Source organism: Pinus tabuliformis, chromosome 4_1 (assembly GCF_031772625.1).
Source record: "Pinus tabuliformis cultivar Carrire ecotype Pingquan chromosome 4_1, CPIR1, whole genome shotgun sequence".
Classification (NCBI taxonomy): domain Eukaryota; kingdom Viridiplantae; phylum Streptophyta; class Pinopsida; order Pinales; family Pinaceae; genus Pinus; species Pinus tabuliformis.
The window spans coordinates 913,037,124-913,060,463 of NC_142303.1; the positions used below are offsets into that span (position 1 = coordinate 913,037,124).

The 23,340-nt window shown below is 37.0% G+C and overlaps 1 protein-coding gene and 1 long non-coding RNA gene across 3 annotated transcripts in view; both read left to right on the forward strand.

Annotated features, from left to right (window-relative positions):
• The window catches only part of LOC149179106 (pyridoxal kinase-like), a 338,385-nt gene extending 337,769 nt beyond the window's left edge, over positions 1–616 (forward strand). Inside the window, exon 14 of one of the 2 annotated variants that reach the window (XR_016258247.1) lies at positions 193–322. Coding sequence is in view for 1 of the 2 variants with exons in the window: in XM_089420527.1 (XP_089276653.1) it covers positions 193–330 (138 nt within the window). In the remaining variant the exon portion in view is untranslated. Of the gene's footprint in view, positions 1–192 lie in introns of both variants that reach the window. The other variant, XM_089420527.1, reaches the window with a different exon arrangement.
• On the forward strand, positions 502–1,579 carry LOC149179107 (uncharacterized). The gene is made up of 3 exons (XR_016258248.1): positions 502–625; positions 731–822; positions 1,242–1,579. It is a non-coding gene; the product is annotated as an uncharacterized LOC149179107 (long non-coding RNA).
• Positions 1,580–23,340: the final 21,761 nt, after the last annotated feature.

Here is a 23,340-nt window from a genome sequence, read left to right on the forward strand (position 1 = left end):
CACCATGTTAATACAAGCCCAATCACCTCGCTGCTTACTGCTAGACCACATTCCTGTGGGCTATATAATAACTTATAATATTATTACATTTGTGGATTTATTTTCCAGCCCCTGTAGTATAAAGAGTTTTTAAGAGCTGTAAAGTAATATTTAAGCTTGAAGTATTATTGAGATCCATTTTGTTTTTTGCAGGCAATATTGCGTAGGACAATTCGTGATTATGAGGCTGCAGACATTAAACCATTTACCAAGCAGTACGAAATACGATTGATCCAAAGTCAGGATGACATAAAGTCACCCCAAGTAACATATTTTGCAGAAAAGTATTGAATTTACACATCCCACCTAGATCAGTCCACGTCCTGGGACAGGTTGCTTGTGCAGAGGCCCTGGGCTTAGATAGCTTCTAGTGAAGCCATAATATAAGTTCCTTATAATAATGAACTGCTTTTATTTATCAGATTCCCCAAGTTCATAACGAAGAATTTCAATATGATTTTTAGTAATAGTTTCTTGTTATAACCACTGTTCCTATTTCGATTTTTCTGATGATCTGTATTTTTAGTACTTCATTGTTTCTAATAATGGGCTTTTTGCTTGCCAGCTTTTGTGGTGAAACTTCATGGTATCAGATCCAACTGAAATCTTTGTGCAGTCCAGTAGCATGTTTGTTTATGAATTGAGAAAATTTGATTGTTGTGCTTTCAACCATTTAATTCTTGTTATGCAGCTTAATGAGCCTATGCCTTATAGGAGATATATCTGGGATATTCACAGTAACTTGTTATATGCTAACTGTCATGGACAAACATCTTCTCTTTGGTAAGCAACCAACATTGTGGCACTATGAAACACTCTTTTACTGTTCGAGGGATTTAGAGATTAGTTCATTGGAGTGAGGTTGGCCCATATTTCCTTTAAATCTCTCCAAAGGGTGCCTTTTAGTATGTTAGAATGTGTCAACATATGGGAAACATTCTCCATTTAGGATCTGAAGATGGAGATTTGACATGTTAGAAAGCTTGTCGTGGTTAGTTTCACGCAGTTTCTTTTCACTTGTAAAATTCATTTTAGTTGAGCACCTAAAGTAGTGATCATGTTCCTCTGTATATTAAATCCAGTTGTGATTGAACTTTCTTTGCATGCAATAACTTATTTTTATGGCCACAACTTTGTTCCATCTCATGCAACTATAGACATAACGAAGTCATTTAATGCTAATGCTATTATGTGACGTGCAGATATTGTTATTCCCTATTGGAATGCAGATTTAAAAGAGCATGCATCTCCTCTCAGTTATAGGGAAAAAATATCTTAAGTCCACAAAGGATAAAGGCATTTGCCAATTGGTCTGAAAAAATTACAAGCATTTTATGAAAGTGGAGGGAGTGGTCAAAGCAAACTTGACAGGAGCTGTAAAAGCAAAAAGGTATGACAATTATGTATGTGACGGCTCAAAATTGATGGCAAGGTACCACGAGATCTGACGTAAGTTTCATTATGGTTATGCTAGCAATTTTAGAGATGCAAAAATAAGTGTAACAAGGAATTGCGAATTCATCTAAATTTAGATGAATTATAGGTTACGTGAATTACATCTACCACGGAATAATATGCCAGATGATACCTCGTGGAATCTCATAGGCACCCTATGTTTGCCTCTGATGGTAGCTTATGTCATTATCTTGAAGCTTTTGTTTAATCATCAACTACTATTTAGGTCATCCATTGTTTTTTCTTTCTAACTTTTGTTGAAAGTGTTTTTATTTTTTTAGAGGTTGGACAGTTTTGGGTTATGCGGATCCTTTGGAAGATGCAAGTGCTTTCTTTTTTATAAAATACATTAGTAACAGAGTTATTTTGCTCGGTTCAAATCTTTATGCATAGCGTATTGGTGATCAATGTGCCGTATTTGAAACATGTTTAGAAAAGCCGTTGTAGAATTAACATAGTTGTAAGACGTGATACAGTTTAGTTTAGCAACTATAACTGTAATAAATTGATTTTATTTATTTACTTTTGGCTTTGTTAAAAGTGTTTTTACCATAATTACCAGGTTTGAATTTGAATTTGGATTCGATTTCTATATGGAAAAATTCGACTACCTGAAATTCAATATTGAAAAAATTTGGGATTATACTCATAAATACTAAAATATGTTAAACTTTTTCAAAATATTAGATAATTTGCTTCTCAGCTCATTTAACATGGATAGGCTGTTTTCTCTCTTTATTTTGCAGGGTAAGGCATTTGCTATTGTTAATTAAATTGTTGTTTATATATTTAATGTTGTATGAATTTACCTAAACAAAAGCAGAGACATACAAAGCTATATTTTCTGGTACATGAATAACCTCAACCTCAAATTTACATATCACTCCACAACCTATACCATATCATTGATGAAGTGGGAAATTGGGAAATTGTTTTTTTTTATAAGATTTTTTATTCTTAAATGAATAATGAATTATTTAAGTGTACTGAAGATATTGTCATAGTAGCAATGCAATTGAGCATCTACATGAAAACTCAATAAACTTTAAAAAATAAAGCCTAAAAATTTAATAATATTTTAGGAAAGGAGGCTGCCAAATATATATAAAGAGGTGAAGTCCACATCAATAAAATGAACTGATTTACTTTTGCACAGTAGACAGTTACAATGTGGCGGGTTGGGGATTGCATTGTGTCGTGAACAATTGTTACCACCATACATATTGTGCTGTTGAATCCAATTGTTCTTATTGTTTCTCTTATCAGTTAAATCACCCTCTTCAATTTTGTGGCCATTTCAAATAAATCAATGGATTCCACTCTGTTGCCATTTTAAATAAATCAATAAATTCCACTTCAGTTTTGTGGCCATTTCAAATAAATCAATGGATTCCACTCTGTTGCCATTTCAAATAAATCAATAAATTCCACTACAGTTGGTTCTGCTTATTTGTAATGGATGGACCGAAAAAGCCCTTCCAAGTTCCGAAGGGGGGCTCTCCAACTGTTCAAGAAAATGAAGTGATGAATATTGTATCGAATTGAATTTGATGTATTAATAACTGAACTGAATTGAATAGGCAAATTTTCAAATTATTTAGCCTGATTTGGTTGAATTTGGTAACTATGGTTTTTACTTTGTACAGGTCGTCACATTCTTTTTGGTTATGTAAAGTTATTTGTTTTGAGGTATCCTTTTTTAAAAATATTATCTCAATTATTTTCCTTGGTTAAGAGTCCTCATGTAATTCTTGTCAAAGATGGATGTGTCACATTTGAAACATGTTAAAGATGAGAATTTGTTAAGGAATTAGCATAGATGCAAGGTTACCAAGGTGTCAAGATTTAGTTTTGTTTATGTAATGGTTAGTCCCACCTTTAGGGATATGCTATATGGCTATTTAAACCTCTTATGGAAAAACAATTGTTCGAGTTGAATTTTCCGTTATTGACATGTAGGACACATTAGTAATGATAACACATATGACATATCTTAGATGTATGCATATGGAATAATGAGAGATACATATGTGTTGGACCTTTATAACAAGGTGTTTTGTGGTTGTCAACATGACTTATTATGAGATGCCATGTTATTACCTTGGAAATATTTTATGATTGTGATGTTAGTCTCAATTGCTTATACAATTAATTAAAATAAACATGTATTAAATCATGATTTTGCTTTAAAATAATTAAGGATAATAGTGTCAAACCTAAAACTCAAGAAACTTGCATAATAATATTATAGAGTCAAGTAAAATATGTGAACTGATAAAAAAGAAGTAATGCATGTGTGCACACACCCACCCCCACACACACTTATAACAAGTTAAGATGAACATTCACACAAATAGAAACTTCTTGAAATTTTATTTGCAATAAAGGGATACCCAAAAGTTGCCCAACTTGGAGGTCACAAGATCAATTCCCATGGAGTCCTTTAAGTTTACTAGCTATAATGGACATCAGTGGTTGATATCATCCTCCATTGAGGAATTTAGGGAAGTGAGAATTCCATGAAGTTACTATTTAGCACATATGTGTTTGGGTATGTCATTGTTTGGCATATAAGGGTTAATATGGGAAAACCATTGATGTGTTGTTAGCTATTAGGACCTCTCACATGGCAATGCATAATAATTATGGTATTTAGCACTTAATGCTTTTCATAGTTAAATGAGTTATTTCTAAGCAAAATTGTTTTCTTTTATACATATTTCAACTTTGACGAATTAGATGGATAAAGGCATAGAGACTTGAGAGGGTACCTAGGTACTTATGGTTGATGTTTTATTAACATGTGGCTTAGTTATACATCACTTTAAATGGTGTTGTATATGTATAACTACATCTTATTCTACAATTGGAAGCCTTATTTTCCATAAGATCCATAAATATGCTTCTTTAATTCACCTTATTTGTTTGCTCATTCATTTAGTGCATTCACATCTTTTGTTGTTCAACAATGTGCTCAATCATTAGAATGAGTCCTATTAACCTAGCTTTATTCGATATCATGTCATTTTTTTTTAAAGCAGGGTATGTTTGTTGCTTGTGGTACAAGAAGTACATTTTACCATTTTATTTGGTGTGCACACGAATACTAATATTTGATCACATCATTTATTTCTTTTGAAAACTTTCATTTTTATTACCATAGTTTAATAACATATAAATTGTTGTTTATGCTAATTACATGCCTCACAAGAGTTGAACCTAATATTACAAGTCATTCCATTTTAGAATATCATCTTCTAATTCAAACATGGAAGTTCTCTCTTTGGAAGGAGTTTGTTATATATGGGAATTGTTTGCATTGATTTTTAGCCTCCATATTTTTTTGGTGTAAAGTTCTTTAGATGAAAATGACAACATTCCCTAATGCATACATGTCAAGCATTTACAAATAACATACCTTAATTATCATTTGAAAGAAAATTGGATTTTAGACAACATAGATGCACTAAGACACTCTCTCATATATCCTATTTTCTTTGAAATGATAAAAAGGGTGAATGTTTATGGTCACTCACTACCTCAAACACTTTTATAAAGATTTTTTTTTAATTAATTGACAACATGAAATAAAGGATCAAGGATTAAAACAAATTTTATATAATTATTTTCGTTAGTAAGAATTCATAGAAAACTTGCATCATTCTCTTTTTAAGGACACTTTACATATTACAATTATTCCAAATTACAAAGGAAGGAGAATTTGAGAAAAAAAGAACTAATGGCCCCCCAAACTCAAACCGCTCAAAGACTCGAATGAAAGGATGGAACATTCTTAGAAAATGTTAATACATAATCTATTTGTATGATCTTGGTTATGTGTGAATACATAATTTGCATAGGTCAATGTGTTGAGGAGTGTGATGCATAAAATCATGCAAGGTATATTTTGAAACCCATTTTGGGTACTTCACGATTGCTTTTGGGGTCAAAGTCAAAACTTTGTGGAAAAAGTCCCCTACTCTATGATATTATTATACACATCTAGACCTCCCAATCTTTTGGAACCCATTTTGGGTACTTAACAATTGTTTTTGGGGTCAAAGTCAAAACTTTGTTGACAAAGTCCCTAACCCTTTAATCTTATTATACGCATCTAGACCTACCAATTAGTGCATATATCACCGCCTCCTGAGGTAACTTATGCTTTTGACCACCATGGCACTAAATTGATGCCATGATAGTCCCCATTACTCATACTTGTGGAGCTAGTCAAGTGCCGAATTTTAAGAAGATTTTTGGGGGTCAAAAGCCCTACAACCGTAATCAAGGGTTGTATATACCAACCCTAACCTTAACCCTTGATGACTATCAAGACATGTTAAACATTGTGCAACTACGAAAGGAAGCGGTTCCATTGTTGTTGTATTGATTTATTGTTCCATAGTTGAATAAAATAAGAGCGGGATATTATGAGTAGGATAGAGTAAGTAGAAGACCCCATAGTAATCATACAAGCCACATTGTTTATGACAACTCCATAGTAAGTTTATCTTTCTTTACATTTGCATCTTATATTTTAGAAAAATAGAGCAAGACATAGTCGATTATATCTTGTGTTCGTTGTATGCATGGTGTGGTGTTTATTATTTAACTCCTTTTATTCCATTCTTAATCTATTTTTGTAATCAGGCTAATTAATAAGTAAACATTATATAATAGAGATATTTTCAATACACTTGTTATAGTTGTGACACATCATTCTAGTGAAATATTTATGGTAGTTTATAGATCAAAGGTTTAATGTTGATATCAAGATTGTTGCAAGGGAAATAACACAATTTAGGGATTTGGGTGCTAAATTCGAAGACCCAACTTTCTCTAAAATTTTCCATCCAAAGTTTTGAAAAAAGGTGTTGCATTCTTCATTAAAGTTTGTCTTCTCGAAGGATGGTATTCACTATAAGTTACATCGAAATATTTTTTTTCAGAGGAAGGGTTAGCTAACCCTTAAAATGGATGCACCCTGACATGAATATCATCTGTAAAGAAGACTCTACCAACCCTTCTTCATGCTCCCCATCCATGAGAATATTATGCTAGAGGAAGGGTTTACTAACGCTTAGAATTTCCCATAAAAACCTTTTGTTAGGAAGGATCACTTAACCTTTCTACGAGAATAATATGCTTGAAGAAGGTTGGTTGAAAATTCCATTGAATACCTTGAAACATGAATACCATCATTGAAAAAGGTTATGCACTTGTTCTCCATTCACCCAATACATTTGAATGTTATGTCAAAGGGTTAACTAACACTTCCTTGGGACCCCTTAGTCGTGTTGAATTTGTAACTATGGTCAGTCTTCATAATGTATATTGTGTCACTTGGCATACTTCTATTTATTATTGTAAAGCATATTTTAAATGCTAGAGTCAAAAGGAAAAAATATTTTGAGTCAAAGTCCCATTGTGACTTTTAAAAGAAGAAAATTTGAATTTTTGAATTATAATTTTTGGCTCAAAAAGTTATTAAGTCAGCCTCCATTCAAGTCAAGTCAACCTAGGAAAAATACACACCCCTTTGGCTAAGGCAGATCACTATATAAAGGTAGCTTGACCTCTTTTTTCCACCACCAATTTGCGCTCTCTCAAGAAGACAAGTTTTGGGCATTCTAGCAAATATCAAGAAGGAAGAAAAGGATAAATTAGCCCTCTTTCTCTCTCTCTCAAGCTCACATGTGTGGATAGATTATCACTCTTCTGGTTCACAGATTTTCTGTGCAGTTTCTCAAAAAGTCGAGTTTCTAAAGCTAACGCAGAAAGCGATTTTTTGGGGCAAATCAGTAGAGTGAATTGCTAGATTAGATTGGGAGGCTTGACTTAGAGGGGAAGACTAGGTTTGAACATAGGTCTAGGTGTGTCTCTTGTTGAATAGAAGAATTTCTCTATTGAAGAGTTCATTGGGTTTTTCTGCTTGGTCGGATTTCCCATGGTAAATATTGTCTCTTTGTGCATTGTGATCTCTACTGTTCTACTGTTCTTTATGGTTGAATTTTGGAAGTATAATTATTGAATGATATATTGGAATATAAGTAAAAGAAGATATACATCAAAATTTATTGTATGTTTTTTAGAAATATTGTGTTGGTTATCATTGCACTTAGAAAATCAACATGGCATTAGAGGTTTAGTGAGGAAAGGAACTTTGAGATCACTTCTAAAGAAACCTTAATTTGAGATAATCATTGTTGAAGTCCTTGATTCACATTCATGGCCTACTCTATGAAATATGAAAACACATTAAAGGGAACCTCAAACTTTAAGGTTTGGAAAGTTAGAATTGATTATTCTTGCAAAGAACAAGGAATTGGATATTGTAAGGGAAAATTGTGGAACCAACAAATGTTGCAGGAAAAGAGAAGTTTAAGGAAGATGATCTCAATGCCATGAGCATCATTGTGGATTCCATTAGAGATCATCTCATCCCCTACATTGCAAAGTTGGATACTTCTAAGAAGATGTATGATGCCCTAACAAATCTCTATCAAGAATGTTGGTCAAGCCATGAGTTTAAAGAATGAACTTCGTGATGTAACAATGACGAATGATGACATGGTTGCTTCATATTTTGTAAGGATTTCTCAAATAAAGGATCAAATTGTAGCGATTGGAGAAACTATTCCTGAAAGTGAACTCGTGACTACAACACTCAATGGTCTCCCTAGATCATGGGATGCATTTGTAGCAGGTATAAGCAACAAGAAGGAAACACCTACATTTGAAAAATTGTGGGCCTCTTGTGCTCAATAAGAATCAAGGATTATATCGAGAGATAGGAAGGAAGAAGCTTCTCAAGCATTAACAACGTGCTTCAAGAATAAAGGACAGAAGAAGGGTGGCTCTCATTACAATAAGCCAAAGAAGGACATGTCAAAGATTCAATATTATGGTTGTCAAAAATTTGGGCATTTCAAAAGGGATTGTCCTGAAATGGCTAATAATAAGAACAAAAAAGGGAAGACAACATGGTTCCGCATCTGATGTTAATTTTAGATAACAATGGTATGTTCTATGCTTTAGCAAAATTTACTTCAATGTTCTTTATCAACCCAATGAAAATTTCCAATTATATCCAATAGCAATCACATTAACTTAAACACATTGATACTAAATGCAGATAGAACATAAAAACATGTGTAGAAGACAAGCCAAGAGAAGAGGACACAAGATGTGGTGGATGCCAAGGAAAAACCCCAATGTGGGGAAACCCTTTGATCAAATCTTCTTATTATTTTTCAATAGTTCAGCAGAGAGAGAGAGAGTACAAATATCAAATTAAATTGGCCAAAACAATTCTGTCAAATCAGAAGTCAACAACAACCCTAACCAGAAAGTCAACTCAAGTCAAAGAAGCACCAAAATGTCCTTCAAGCAGCTCGGTCAACAAAAGTCTAATTCAGCCTTCCAAGAGGGTCAAAGTCAACCTAAAGCAGTTTGGTCAACCTAGTCAAAGGAGAGAAAAAACTAGTGTAATTTGTGCAGTCAAATCTAAAGTCAATGCTAAAGTCAACCCTGCTCACACTGAACCAAACTCCTCGATATTTGTGCCAATAAATGCGGCCTCCAAAAATTGAATTTATGCTTAAGAAAATGCAGTCAATGTTGGTCAAAAGAACCCTGGTCAACGTTGGTCTATTTTCTTGAAATTCGGCTAGTAGAGAATCCCATAAATTCGTCCTCCTTTCACACGTGCGAAGTAGGAAGAGGCTGCCTCCAAGCTGTATGAACCAATCAAGAGAGGAAAGAGAGAGAGATATGTGATGAGATGAGTGATGTCCAAATCAAGAGAGAGTTTACTCCTATTTATACACTTCGTTGAGGGTGAGGAGACACATCTATTGGGCTTCATGAGCCTACATTTGACTAAGGCAGACCTTGACAATTTGTGCATGAGAGAGAATAAATTCAAAATTCCATTTCTTCTTGTTAGAATGAGATGATATTTATATAAAAATTGGACCTGACTCGAAAAGAGGACTCCAATGCAATAATCATCTCCATCATATGAGTTGTCCTAAGGTGGAATTTGGCCCAAATTGCCAAATTTAAAACTCCCTCTTATCTAGGGAGAATTCCACCTGCCAATCCATGTGCCATCATGCCATCCTGACATCCTGTAACATCCTTGTCATCACGTCCTTACTCTACTCTACTGGACCATGAAGTAATAATGAAGAAGAAGTGATCGAGAGTGAGTCATAAGATCATACCACTATCCATTGCCAAAAGTCAGTCCTTAATCGTAGATCAAGTTGATGAACACCATGCATCTTAGTCATAGGGAGTATGAAAATACATGTTGCATCCATTTTTAGTGCTATGGTCCCTAACCATATTTTCCCAACTCATTGGCCAGATGAGAGGTATTCCCCATAAGTCCCTGACTCTATGGGTAGGATGTGTGCTGGGGCATCACTAGGAGAAGGTGAACCACTCATCCTACTCATATGCCATAGGAGAAGGTGAACCACTCATCCTATGCATATGTTAATTGTAGGGGAAGGTGAACCATTCACCTTACATACATGTGCCCTGGTAGGGGAAGGAGAACCACTTACCCTACACACGTCAACCATCATGGGGTATCATAGGGGAAGGTGAACCACTCACCTTATACATAGCACACCACTAGGGGAAGGTGAACCACTCACCCTATGGTCGCTCATAGCTCCAAGAAGTACCCCAAGCCCCCAGGAGCTCCGATAGCTAAGTGTCCAACTCATATGGGACCCTCATAGGAGGGTTGTTCCACGACTCCAAGTCTCTGTCAAAAGGTTAAGAATTTGACCTTCCCCAAAGGCTTCGTGAAAATTTCGGCGACCTACTCATCCATTCTGATATGTTGGAGCCTTATTTCTACCCATTGTATCATATCCTGGATAAAGTGGTACCTAATATCAATGTACTTGGAGGGGTTGTGGAACACAAGATTCTCTGATAGGAGAATCCCACTTTGGTTGTCGTAGAAGATCATGGTGGTATCTAGCAAATGCTGAAATAGGTCATTAAAGAGCTTCCTCAACCAAACAACTTCACAATAGGCCATACTCGCAACAATGTATTCAACCTTGATGGTGCTTAAAGCAACCGATTTTTGCTTCCCGCTCATCCAAGATATAGAAGCAGACCCCAAAGAGAAGTAGCACCCAAACGTGATCTTATGATCCACCACACTGCCATCCCAATCAACCTCTGAATATCCATGCAGCCTCGAGTTCCTGACAGTGTATCTCAGTCCATAATGGATTGTGCCCCGAAGATATCTCAAGATATTCTTAGCAACAATCCAATGAATGTGATGAGGCTCGACCATAAACTGACTCAACGTGTTCATAGTGAAGCATATGTCAAGACAAGAGTTGACCAAGAACATTAGGCCCCCCACAAGTTGACGATACTCAGAAGGGTTCGCTAATCCGGGCCCAGCAACACTTCCATATAACTTCTTAAAGTTGAGTTCCATTGGAATAGTCACGGATTTGCAATCCACCATCCCACATCTCTCAAGTAGCTTCACAATGTATTTCCTTTGAGAAAGGAAAATCTCACCTGGCTTTTGCCAAACCTCCAGCACTAGGTAGTAATGCATCAATCCAAGGTCCTTCATCTCAAATTTGGAAGCCAACTCCTTCTTGCATTGATGAATGAGAGGGTCATCACCTGTCAGAAAGATATCATCCACATAAAGGACCAGAATGAGGGGCTTGTCCTTTTCAACCTTGAAGTATAGGTTCGGGTCAACATTGCTCCTTGTATATCCCAGCTACATAAGATAGCTATCATTCCTCTCATACCAAACCCTAGGGGCTTGCTTCAATCCATAGAGGGATTTCTTCAACTTGCATACATGTGTCTCGGGTTGTTCCACATAGACTTCCTCTTTAAGTGAGCCATTCAAGAAGGTAATTTTGACATCCATCTGGTGTAGGCTCCATCCTTGCGAAGCGACAAGGGCTATGATCGAATGGATGGTGGTATATCGGGCAACCAGTGCAAATATCTCATCATTGCCTACTCCCTTTTGAGAGAAGCCTCGAGCAATAAATCTGGCCTTGAACTTTTCAACACTCCCATCAACTGCATGTTTGATCTTGTAGAGCCATTTTGAACTGACCACTGACTTGTCCTTAGGTCTAGGAACCACATCCCAGACATCATTCTTCATGACCAACTCATACACTTGTTCATTGCATCCTTGCAAACTTGGTGTTTCACGACTTCTTCGAATGTGTAAGGCTCACATTGTATAATGGTACTCATGGTAGCTAAGTACTGTTGATACCTATTCATCTTCTTGCTTTCACGAAATGTCCCCCTCAGTGCAATATGTTTCTTAGCATCTTCAAGAGTATCTTTGAGCCACAAAGTTATTTTTCTTGAAGTACAGGGCTCTCTACGAGGTGGATCAATGGGATCCATCGTACCTTCCACATCGAGCATTGGTTCATCAGACAAGGGCTCATCCTACTTTTCTGCATCAACATCATCATTGTCCTTCCTAGGGATAGGAAGATATCGGACTTTCATAAGAGCATAATCTTCATCGAAAGTGAAATCATGACTTAATTCAACTTCCTTTTGACCAGGCACACAGATTTTATATGCCTTTGAAGTTTCACTATAGCCCACAAACGTTCCTTTCTTCCCAGATGCATCTAGTTTGTTTCTTTTCTCTTTCAGCACATGAAAATATATGAGACAACCAAAACTTCTAAAATGAGAAACATCAAGTTTCTTACCAGTGAATACTTCTTCGGAAGTCTTGAAGTCCAAGGCTTGATGTGGGCATCTGCTTTTGACATACACAGCGGTGTTCACAGCTTTTCCCCATAAGAACTTAAAAAGAGCTTGTTCATGAAGCATAGCATGGGTAGCTTTTATGCTAGTACGATTCTTCCCTTTGGCAACACCATTTTGTTTAGGAGTATATGCAGTAGTGGTCTCCCTCTTAATGTCAACTTTTCTACAATAGTTTTTGAATTCATTTGACTCATATTCAGTCCCATTATCGATCTTCAATATTTTGATCTTCTTCCTTGTTTGATTCTCAACCAAGGCTTTGAAAGAGCGGAACCATTTGAACCTTAATTCTTCTTTAAGAAATAGATCCATGTTTTGCGAGAGAATTCATCCATAAAAATAGCATAGTACAAATATCCACCCAAAGATGTCACGGGCAAAATACTTGTTAGATCAAAATGGAACAATTAAAGAATAACGGTGGTTTGAGTTTCACTTGAGGGGAATGGTCCCCTTGTATGTTTTCCAACTTCACAACCTTGAAAAACACCTTCATGATCTAAGTTGAATTTGGGCATACCCGTGACCATCTTCCTTACATCAGGTAAAGATTTGAAATGAAGGTGAGAAAACCTTCGGTGCCATAATTCGGATTGAAGAGAAGTATCACAAGTCATTTCTCCCAACGAACTTCCTTCAACCTGATAGGGACCTTCAACCCTGAATCCAAGAGTGAATGCATCTCTTGGGTTCCTTTGCCAAACACAAACCTTCCCATCAATGAATGTCACCTTGAAACCTTTATCTTCCATTGCAGAAATAGAGACCAAATTCTTTTTCAGATCAAGTACATATAACACTTCTTGTAAATGAAGAGTTTGACCTTGATTTAAGTGGAGAGTAACAGTCCCAATTCCTTTCACGGGATAAGTGGCATTATCCCTAAGTATAATATCCATATTTGTCTTCTTTTCAATCAAGTTAGAGAGAGTTTATTTGTACCTAGTGAAGTGCCTTGAGGCACCACTATTAATCAACCAATGATCCAATGTATTCGGAGAAGAGGCAGTGGTGAGGGTAGAAATAAGACAAAATTCTTTTTTCTTTACAATATTAACTTCTTCATACCTGGAGTTTCTCGACTTCTTGGGAGGATGATCATTTCCATTTCGAGCAACGAGAACCTTCCTCTTTCCTTTTTTGTTGAACTTGTTGTTCCTTTGATTTCCATTGCCTTTGTAGTTGTTGTTATTGTTGTCATCATCTATTGGAGTATCCTTCTTGTGAGAACACTCTCTAGAAAAGTCGCCAAACCTATTACAATTGAACCATCTTCCTTTTCTTCCTTCTTTGAATCCTGGCTTGAACCATTGACCTTGACTTCTTGGACCAACATTGTTCTTCCTCCTAGAATGAACGGAGAAGGCCGTAGGATTGTTTCCATTTAAGGGCTTGTCTCTTTCCATCATCCTTATTTCTTCTTGAGTGCATCTAGCCAATAATTCATCAAATCTTGGAATCCTGTCATTATTGAGGGTGGTAGTGTTGAACACATCCCATTCTCTTGTAAGGCCTCTAAGAGCAATAAGAGTAAGCTCCCTATCACCAATGACTTCTCCAATAGATAGGAGATCATTCTTGATCTCAGTAATCCTCATGGAGTATGATAGGATGGATTCTCCTCTATCCATCTTGATGTATTTCAACTTGTTCTTCAGAAAGAGAACTTGATTTGCATTATTTACTTTGAACATCCCAACCAGCTTGTCACGCATCTCCTTAAATGTTTCCAAATCAGAAATATAGGCAACCAAAGGCTTGTGAATAGATTCAACAATAATTTTCTTAGCTTTAACCTCACCTTTCTTGTATTTTGTTTGTGCAACTGCGAATATAGTTGAAGGAGGCTCTACTACTCTTCCTTTGACATAGTCCATGGTGTTATCACTCAGAATTTTCTTTAGAAGTTATTAGAAGAAAGAAAATGACCGAGCTAACCACAAACCAACTTTTGGGCATAGGCTCTAGCCAACTAGGTTCAGAGAGGGCTCTCTCTATGTGATTTAGCTTTGTTTGCTGGGATATTAAGCTAGTTCTGAATGTTCAAGGGGTTTTTGATTTGTATTGAAGATTGGATGGTGGAATCCTTAAAACAGATGGATAGGATGATGTCTTTAGACCATTGGGCTATGGAGTCAACAGAAGGGCAATAGCACTGGAATTAACGCACTAAAGGGAATGTTCAAAGGGCAAAATAGTAGAGTAGAGTGCAGGTCTTTGGGCCAGAGGGGTGAAATGGTTTGAATGAGGGTGAGAGAGCAATCAAGAATTCTCAAACCGGGACTTAAACAAGGAACATAGGGTAATCGGAAACAAAGGGCAATTAAGAATGCTTTGCTATAGATTATAAAGAGACAACCTAAACTAAGGAGCAATTAAGAATTCCTTAACTTAAATATTAGTAGAAAACATTTGAATGCATAACAGTTAAAACAGAGTGTAATTAAACAAATTCTGAGATATCATTCCATGTTATAGCATTCAGATACAGAAATACATTAAAGATTATGGAAAAAATTTAAGGAATATGACAATAACATGAGAGAATACTTGTTTGCGCTTTGCTTTACACATGAATCTTGTGAAATATCTTGTCTTTATTCATCAATCCAGCTTGCTGGTCTAGTCAGTGATACAATAGCTTTACAGTCTTTGATCAAGAATTCTATAGAAATGTCTAGGAATCCACACCTACATACTACATACTTCGATTTGTGAAGTATTTATACAAATTTATTACAAAATATCTCAAAATAACTTGAGATTTAATTTAAGAAATACAAATATCTTCTTGCAAGAAGATAGAGACAACTATTGATCTGCTTTCATGTTGTCCCTTTTATTGTGGTGTTGTTGGCCTTTATAGTTTGATTTGTAGCCCTTTATGCTCTTTGTTGTCTGAACTTTCACGCTGGAGGATTTAGTTACTTTTGGCTTTCATCTGATACTCTTTGGCACTAATACTCTTTAGCCACGGTGACCTGTCTTTACCCTTTACTTTGCTAACTGTATGTTAACCTTTTTACTACATTTTACTATAAATAAGTCAATCTTTCCCACAATTCTGCGTCAGGTAACTTGATTTTCAACATCCTTCTATATATCTCATCTGCCTTGGTGTACTTAGCAAAAGTAGGCCTAGTGATGAATAGGTGTTTCACCTCATGTTGGAGGAAAAACATGGTTTCAAATGTCTGGTAAAGAACCTCACCTATTGGCAATGCCTTTATTGATGATGTACTGGCCTGTTCTTTAGCTAGCTCTCTAATTTTGTTGTTATAATCCTGTTGTGTCATGAGCTTGTCATTTATGACTAAGGGACTGGGTAACCCTTTCTCTCTCAAAATTTGAAACTTGGTCATAAATATATCAACTGCTACTTGCATATTTGGATACTTGTCCTCCAAGTTTAACATTAAGTTTCTCTTGGAAATGACATTTCCTACCTCCAAATTTGTTTCTGTCCTATCCCCTATATCCAATTCTTGAAGTTCATAGTTGTTTTTACTATTGAGGAAGTGGATAAGTCTGGTTGCATCTTCAGGCATGTCTCCTAGTTCTTCCTTGACTTTTTGGATAGCTTCTGTAGCTATCTTTATTAGGTCTATTTGTTCAAAAATCACTTGAATGGATGGCCAAATATCATTGACAGAGTCAATGATATTGGCCCATAATAGTTCCTTGACTTGCCCAAGGGGTTCCTTTAGTGTTAGATCTTTTTCCATCGCCTTTAATCTTTCATTTATTCTGGCATCTTTCTGTACTTCTTCCTTGTGCATGATCTTGGCAAGCTTGCAATCTGTTTCTAAGCTTGCCACCTTTTCTTTCAATTTATTCATTTCTGTAGCCTGAATAGACATTTCCTCCATGGCTTTGACCAACTCTATTGCTTTTTCCCCTGATGCACCCACTGCTGATGTAGACTCTGTTGAAATTGGCTATGTTGTAGGCATGGGAGCTGTGGGAGCCAATGAGGCTGCCAATGTTGAAGGGACTGCTGTTGAGACCGTTGGGATGACATTTGCTGATGTAGTGGCAATATCACTTTGCTTCAATTGAATTAAAATGTCTAATTCCTTCTTTGCCTCCCTTAACTGATCATTAAGTTTTAGGACCAATTCCATCAACTCTTCATGTCTGGTTTGGCTCTCTAAGACCTCCTGTGTTTGGGGATGTTGCAGCTGAGGTATCCTCAATTGTTTTTTCAGTGCAACAATGTCATCATTGTTTCTTTTAATTAACTGTTCTGTGGCTTTAATATCTTTGGGATCATGTCCCAATTCAATTACTAAGTCTTCCAAGGACTTGATCCTAGTATCCTTGGCATGTGAAGAGGCCTTCTCTAATTGATATTGAGCTGAGATATTGCTCAATGAATTCTGTAACTGATGAACAACTATGGCCTTACCTATGAGGGTGGAGTATATCATCTCTCTAGCCTGTTTGTGCAACTTGATTTGGTCTATGGGATGAATATCCCTTGCCATCTCTTCAAAATCAATTCTCTTATAATCTGCTGATGTCCTTGGTTGTTATGCAATTGATTTTATGAAGGACATCTGTAATCTTCCCTACTTGATGTCAAAAGCTTACATCAACCTTGTATGATTGGTGGGTGTGAGTTTGAGGTATTGAGCATAAGTTTGGGCTTTTATTTTCTCATTTCTCATCTTGATCTCTTTATATCTATCTTTTATATCCTTATCCTTATCAGTAGGCCTACTGAATGAGGATACTTCTACACTTAGCTGCCTTTCCAAGATCTGGGTCTGTGATGTGGAGGGCCCCTGTGTTTCTTCAGATAGAGTTGTGCCTTTACTTCTGTCCAACTCAGTATCAGTTATTTCTACTGAGCCTTCTGTGTCTTCCTGCTCTGAAACAGGATTCAGCCTAGGTATTTTGCTCTGACTGGTCTCATACTGTACATTTGATGTGCCCATTCCTGAACTTAAGGGTTCCTCCCTGGGCCTTTTGGGGTTCTTTTCCTCATTCTAAGGAGTCTGCATGATAGGAAGGGTACTCATGGCTGGTTCTTGCTATTCAAGTACCCGCAGAAACAAGATCTCATCAAACTGTCTTTCTAAGTCACATAAGGCATTCTCTACATCTACCTTTGTACTGTCTCTGTCTATAGAGTGTTTTCCACCCACTTAGATTGATTTGTGTATCTTTCTATCTCTGGAGTGGGGTGGTGAATATAAGGTCCCAACTTGGCCTTCTCCCTCAATCTGGTCATAAATTCTTGAGGGTCATACCTCAACATGAAACTCTTTTGGAACTTCATTTGCTACAAAATTTGGTCTGCTTCCTTCTTTGCCTCTCTAGAATTGCAAATGAAGGGGCCTAACTGGTTTTTTACTTTGAATTGTGATCTTTTCTTGGTCGAGACAAAATTTATCTCATCAGAGTTCATTATTTTCCTATAGTACTTTAGAGAAAATAACTTCATGGGGAGGCATTTGGGTAGTTTATATGGTGCAAGATGGCAACCATAAATTCTTATCTCTATGTGGTTTTGGTAAAGGTATCAATCTCCCACTTTGCTTTGTTTAGACAACTAAAGGACCCTTTTGATCTCTGGACTTATCCTGGGTGGAGGGCTTCCTTTCAGCATAGTCATGAGTGGATGAAGAAAAGAATCTATGAAATCTGAATAGGTATATGGTGACTCAAACTTATGGAACAGTGGGGTCCAAAAAATGACAGACCTGGGTTGGCCTTTGGTATCCAACTTTTGGAGGGGAAAAGGAAATCTGTCTCGCTGATAATATAGGAACATATGGTAGAGGACATATGAGTATTTTAACACTATTTCATTATGCATCCTGGTGCACTGTTCATCCATTCTCTCAGCTATAAACTCAGCATAATTGTACAAAACAGCAGGAGGTTGTCATGGGGTATAGATTGACATGAAGGCCAAGATAAGTTCATCAAAAAATTCATCAGCAGAGCAACCTAGGACACATGATATCATGGTGATGATTTTTTTGCCCCTTTCAGAGAACATGGAGAAAAGATATGGGGAGGAGTTTTGGGAATGTGATGTTCTTCAACAATGAAATGTTAGAACAATTGGGCCAGTCTAGAGGGACTTAACTTGGAATATTGGTCTAACAAATATTCAATTGAGAGTGGAGTCAGGTTTGGTCCCGGTTGGAGTTGCAACATTTCATTTATGGAATCAGCTATAATGGTGAATAGAATCTTTTGGTCAAGGGACATAATAGCTCTTAGGCTGGGAATGTAACAGGCATGGCACTGGCGGACAATTTCAGGGAAACATGTACCTATGGGAACTGGTATTTGGGCAAATTTGATTCCCAAAGGCCAATATCATCAGCATGGTTGAGGTATCTATTCCTACTTAAACAATGGATTTTAAGCAAGAGGTTTTGGGTAGATGTATCCTTAATTTGGAAATCCCTGTCAGCCAAGGGAAGATGGTTGAGGTCCAAATGGGGATTCGTGATAGGTCTGACGTCCAGGGCAACAGGGGCAGCCATAATTTAGTTCTTGTGGATTTAAATTAGGCTTTACAGGTTTATTTAGAAGCTTTTCACGGAAACTCGGATTTTTCAGAGGGTTTGGCCATGGGTTTTAAAATTTAAAGTATTTATTCAATTAATTTTACTTAATTGAAACACTATACAAGGTTGAGCATTTCTGAATTTGAAAGGGCGAGTGATAATTTGTGGTAAAATACCTGGAATTGGGTGAATAATATGCAAATTTGGAGGCAGCTGTAGAGGTTCGAATGGTTCTAGTACGGACTGAGAGGTCGACTGGGGTCTCTGCAACTTTCTTCAGGGGTGAATTCATAGTTTAAATAGTGAATTTAGCGTTTGCAGGGATCACTGATTTGCAGAGGTTCACAGAGAAAACGAGCAAAAAAATGAGAAAATGGGCTTCTCGGCCTTTTATGGCGTAACGGTTATTTTTTGGTGGCAATTTTATGAATGAACAGTAGGTGGTTTGGCGGGTTGAGTGGGGAGGCGGTATTGGAGGGCCATCACACCACTTTTGTGGCATGGGCGGTTTTTAGGAGGGGTCACCCGATCTACTTTAGAGCACGACATGTAGCATTCGGGGGGTCGGGGAAAACTGCTTTATTGGGTGGGTAAAGGTCGGCTACTGGGCTCGGCAGATATGGCTGTGGTTCGTTAGATTTGGGCGCTTGTGATTTGACGGTAGTCGGGCGGAGAAGATACGTGAAGGAAATGAACGGGAGTTGAGGGGGGGCACAAGAATTAATCCTAGGTTAAGTGATCGGGCATGGCTTAATCACGGGATTAGTGAAACGAGTGAGGTTAATGATGGGATTAACTTAGGTTTACCGGGATTAGGTAAATTAAGTAAGGTTGTATCGGGATATGGGTAATTTATATAGTTTTTATTAAAACTAAGGGTTGGGATATTTATTTTAGGAGTTTAATTAATATACGGGAAAAAAGTAATTATGGAGGATTTATATAATAAAATTAGAAATTAATATGAAATGAGCGAAGTGGCTATTCCTTAAGCCTAAATGTAAAATATGCGCATTTCATTTTATGCATTTGATACTTAGGATAAAGTACTCTTTGTGGGTTTTGGAATGAAATAGAATTTACATGGTGGTTTTTACTTTCCCTAGGCAAATAATTTTTTTCCTTAGGAAAAGGGGTTTTATTAAGCTAATGAAGGGAAATGAAGGGAGTTGAATTTTATGAAGGGGATTCTAGCACCTATGTCCATAAGTCATTAAGTTGAGGGTCCGGTCCCACCAAAAGTCAGAGAAATGCTCTGAGTCTCTTTGACTTGAAGGATTTAAAGTATTAGAACATATTTGTGGATAGGAAATTAGTAAGTAAGGGGAAAAATGGATGAGGGGGAGTTAATCATATTAACTGGCAAACCTTTGTTTTTGCCTCCATAACTGACCATACATATGGAAATATGTGTTTAAGCATGATGCATATGTTTTGATCCAACCAACTTTATACTTTGGCAACCTTTTTTCTACTTACCTATTACTTACCCTACCATTTTTTCTTCATTTTATTTGGGTGCATTGTTATAGACATATTTGGGCACTACAACCCCAATCACATATGCTCATAAACCAAGGGCTTCTAAACCCCTAAAAGTGTTGTTTCATACCCTAAAGGAACAAGGTCAGCTGATTACATAATTTCCCAGAAGTTATTCCTGAAAAACTACTCAGAATTGGTTAAAACTGGACCATCTCACCTGCTCCATGGTCAAGGTGTGATGCATCTCACCTATTACACATGGGGGGTGCGATGCATACTGAAAAGCCCTTCTGTAGGGTGCAATGGGCGAGAGTAGACAAATGGCAGAGGTAGTTTGCTAGGTGGAAACTCATAGAGTCTTCTAGAAATTTCTCATTTGACACTTGCCTCTCTGAATTCGCCTAGGGATGAGTAAGAGATCATGAAATCTCCAAGTGGAACCAAGAACTATCAGTGAAATGACACTAATCAAAATCCTGGAAGCTAACTCCCCACCTACAAATATCTATATATGGATCCCTCATCCTAGAGATCCAGAAGCTGGAATTTTGTAATTTGCAAGGAAGTGCTGTTGGTTTCTCTTTGAAGACATTGTTGGGTGATCTTGCTTTGTATGAGGTGAAGAGGGTTTTCATGCTGGGAGGATGATGCTGGATCAGACAGCTTGGTTGTAATCCTCTCTTCTACTACTTCTATCAATAAAGCTATTTGAGTTTTCCTCCATATGCTTGTATATCTTTGAATCTTGTATTTGTATATGCATTTATATGGTTAATGTATATCTGATCCTACATTGTTTATGGTTATAGATCTCTATGCTTTGATTGTATTTTGCTGCCTTGACTCTACAGGTGTTCTTTGAAGTGGGACAAGTGAGAAACGAGTGGCGAAAGCTCTATCAAGGGAGAGAAAAATGAGAAAGGAGACTAGTGAAAGACTAAGGTTGGTACTCTCTGCTTTTATCTCATCTATCTCTCATAAAGGAAAACACAAGTAACTTTAGTTTGTTTGTTTCTAAGATAGCTACCCGTCTTAGTGGGACTATAAGCCTTGAATGGACACTAGTTTTCCCGATAACAAAATGGCGACTCCACTGGGGAATGAATAGTTTGTTTGTTTTGTTACTGTTGTTTGCTTTATAAATCACAGACGGAGCTGAAGTTAAGCTAGCTAGCCTTCGAACTGCTTTTGCTATGCAACTGCAAAGTAGATCAACACTGCTTCAGTCAATCTCCGGGTTGGGTTATGAACTGAACATCTAGCTTGCAAACATCCTAAGTGCCCTGGTGGTAGCTCAAATAAACTCATTAGATCATCCCCTATACTTTGTGTTTACTGACAATCATTAGCTTAGCCTAAATCCCTGAACTTAGCTGCAAACTGTGAGTGAAAACCAAGCTCAGTCTCGTCCCTGGACTATCGCACTGTCTCTTCTTGGCAATCTGGATGCATCGCACCTCCGGTGTATTGCAGGTGAGATGCATCCCTGTTTCCCTATGTTACAGGTGCGATGATTAACTAGGACTATTTCTGCCTCCGGATTTTGGTTTTTTATTCATTGTCTTCAGCTTTATTCGGTAGTTTTGTTGTCTATGATCAGTATATCTCTGTTGAAACCATCTTCCTTTGCATTATTCAGCCTCCATCAGAAGGAATTGTGAATGTTTTTTAATGTATTTTTCATAATTTACAGTTCTCCTTTGCAAACAGTAGCTTAATCGAACTGTCGTCTTTTGATTTCAAAGTGTCGCAAGTGTCGTTTTCAGTAAAAAAAAAGTGTGTCGCAAATCATTCCTCTTTTAGATAGTTGATTACACTTTTTCCATTGTATTTGATTTGGAATTATTAGTATTTCAAGTGTCGAAAGCAATTTTAATTCAAAATCACAAAGTGTCGTCATGGTCTTCCTTTCGTTTTTTAAAGAGAAAATTGTTAGTACTGTCACTTTGAAAGAAAATAGTTCAGATCTGTACTTAGTTTTCTTTTTGTCATTTCTCACATTAAGGAAACTGAAAAAACAATACATGCATATGCATTTGCATTTAGACTGCATGTTGGAATTGATTTAGGGAAGGTGCATCTAGTGTGTGCTCTATGCTCTATGTTGAAAGAATTTCATCTCTCTTTCCTTAATAGCTAGGATTTTCATTGAAAAAAGAAAGTAAATGACTGTTTATCATCTTAGATTGCACATTTAGGAATTGTATATTTACATCACGTGGTGAACCTTAAAGGCAAACTTATTAAGAAAGATCAACAATAAAATAAACCTCAATGAACATAAAAACGCTTTGGAACCTAACGCACAACATTTAGAAGTCTAGGCTAGAGACGTATTCCAGCGTCGTAGGTTGGGTGATTCCTTCTCTTTGAGACGACAAGTGCTAGTACGGACTAGTGCTCCCACGTACCGTCGAGTATATATTTGGAGACCACAATAGGCTACATCCTTTATCCTTAGGAAGTCGTGTTTGCCGCTCTATCGATCGCAATGCAATGAACACATCATTCAGGAAGATTGACTGCCATACGTAAAAAGTATTTTGCAGTTTTGCGATTGGTTTGGTAATCCCTCTGTCTAGATTTCCAGAGTAGTCACTTTTGTTCCTTTTCAGACTCTTTAAAAAGAAAATTTCCATCTGAACACTTGTCAAATCGAAGGCGACTAGAGTCATCTTTAGCTTTTTCTCAACTCTTAAAAATTGAAAAAGCAAGTTGTGTCAAAGCGTCATAAAATTTATTTCAATCGGAATAACATCACTGTTCCCTTGTTGGTCTTAGGTTGAGAAAATGGAGTCAACCAATCAAGGATTTCCCCTTGGGGGAATCCTAGTCCTTTCTCTTCTTGGGGAGATGTTGGTGCTCCACACATGGCTACATTTTCCCTTCCAGGACTCACAATTGGTCTGCCGGTATGTCTTTTCTTGACCTCTGTCGTTCAAAACACCGTAATTCCTCAGCAATCGAATCAGCAACCAGATGATACTGAAGTCGCTCCCCCACCTTCTACTTC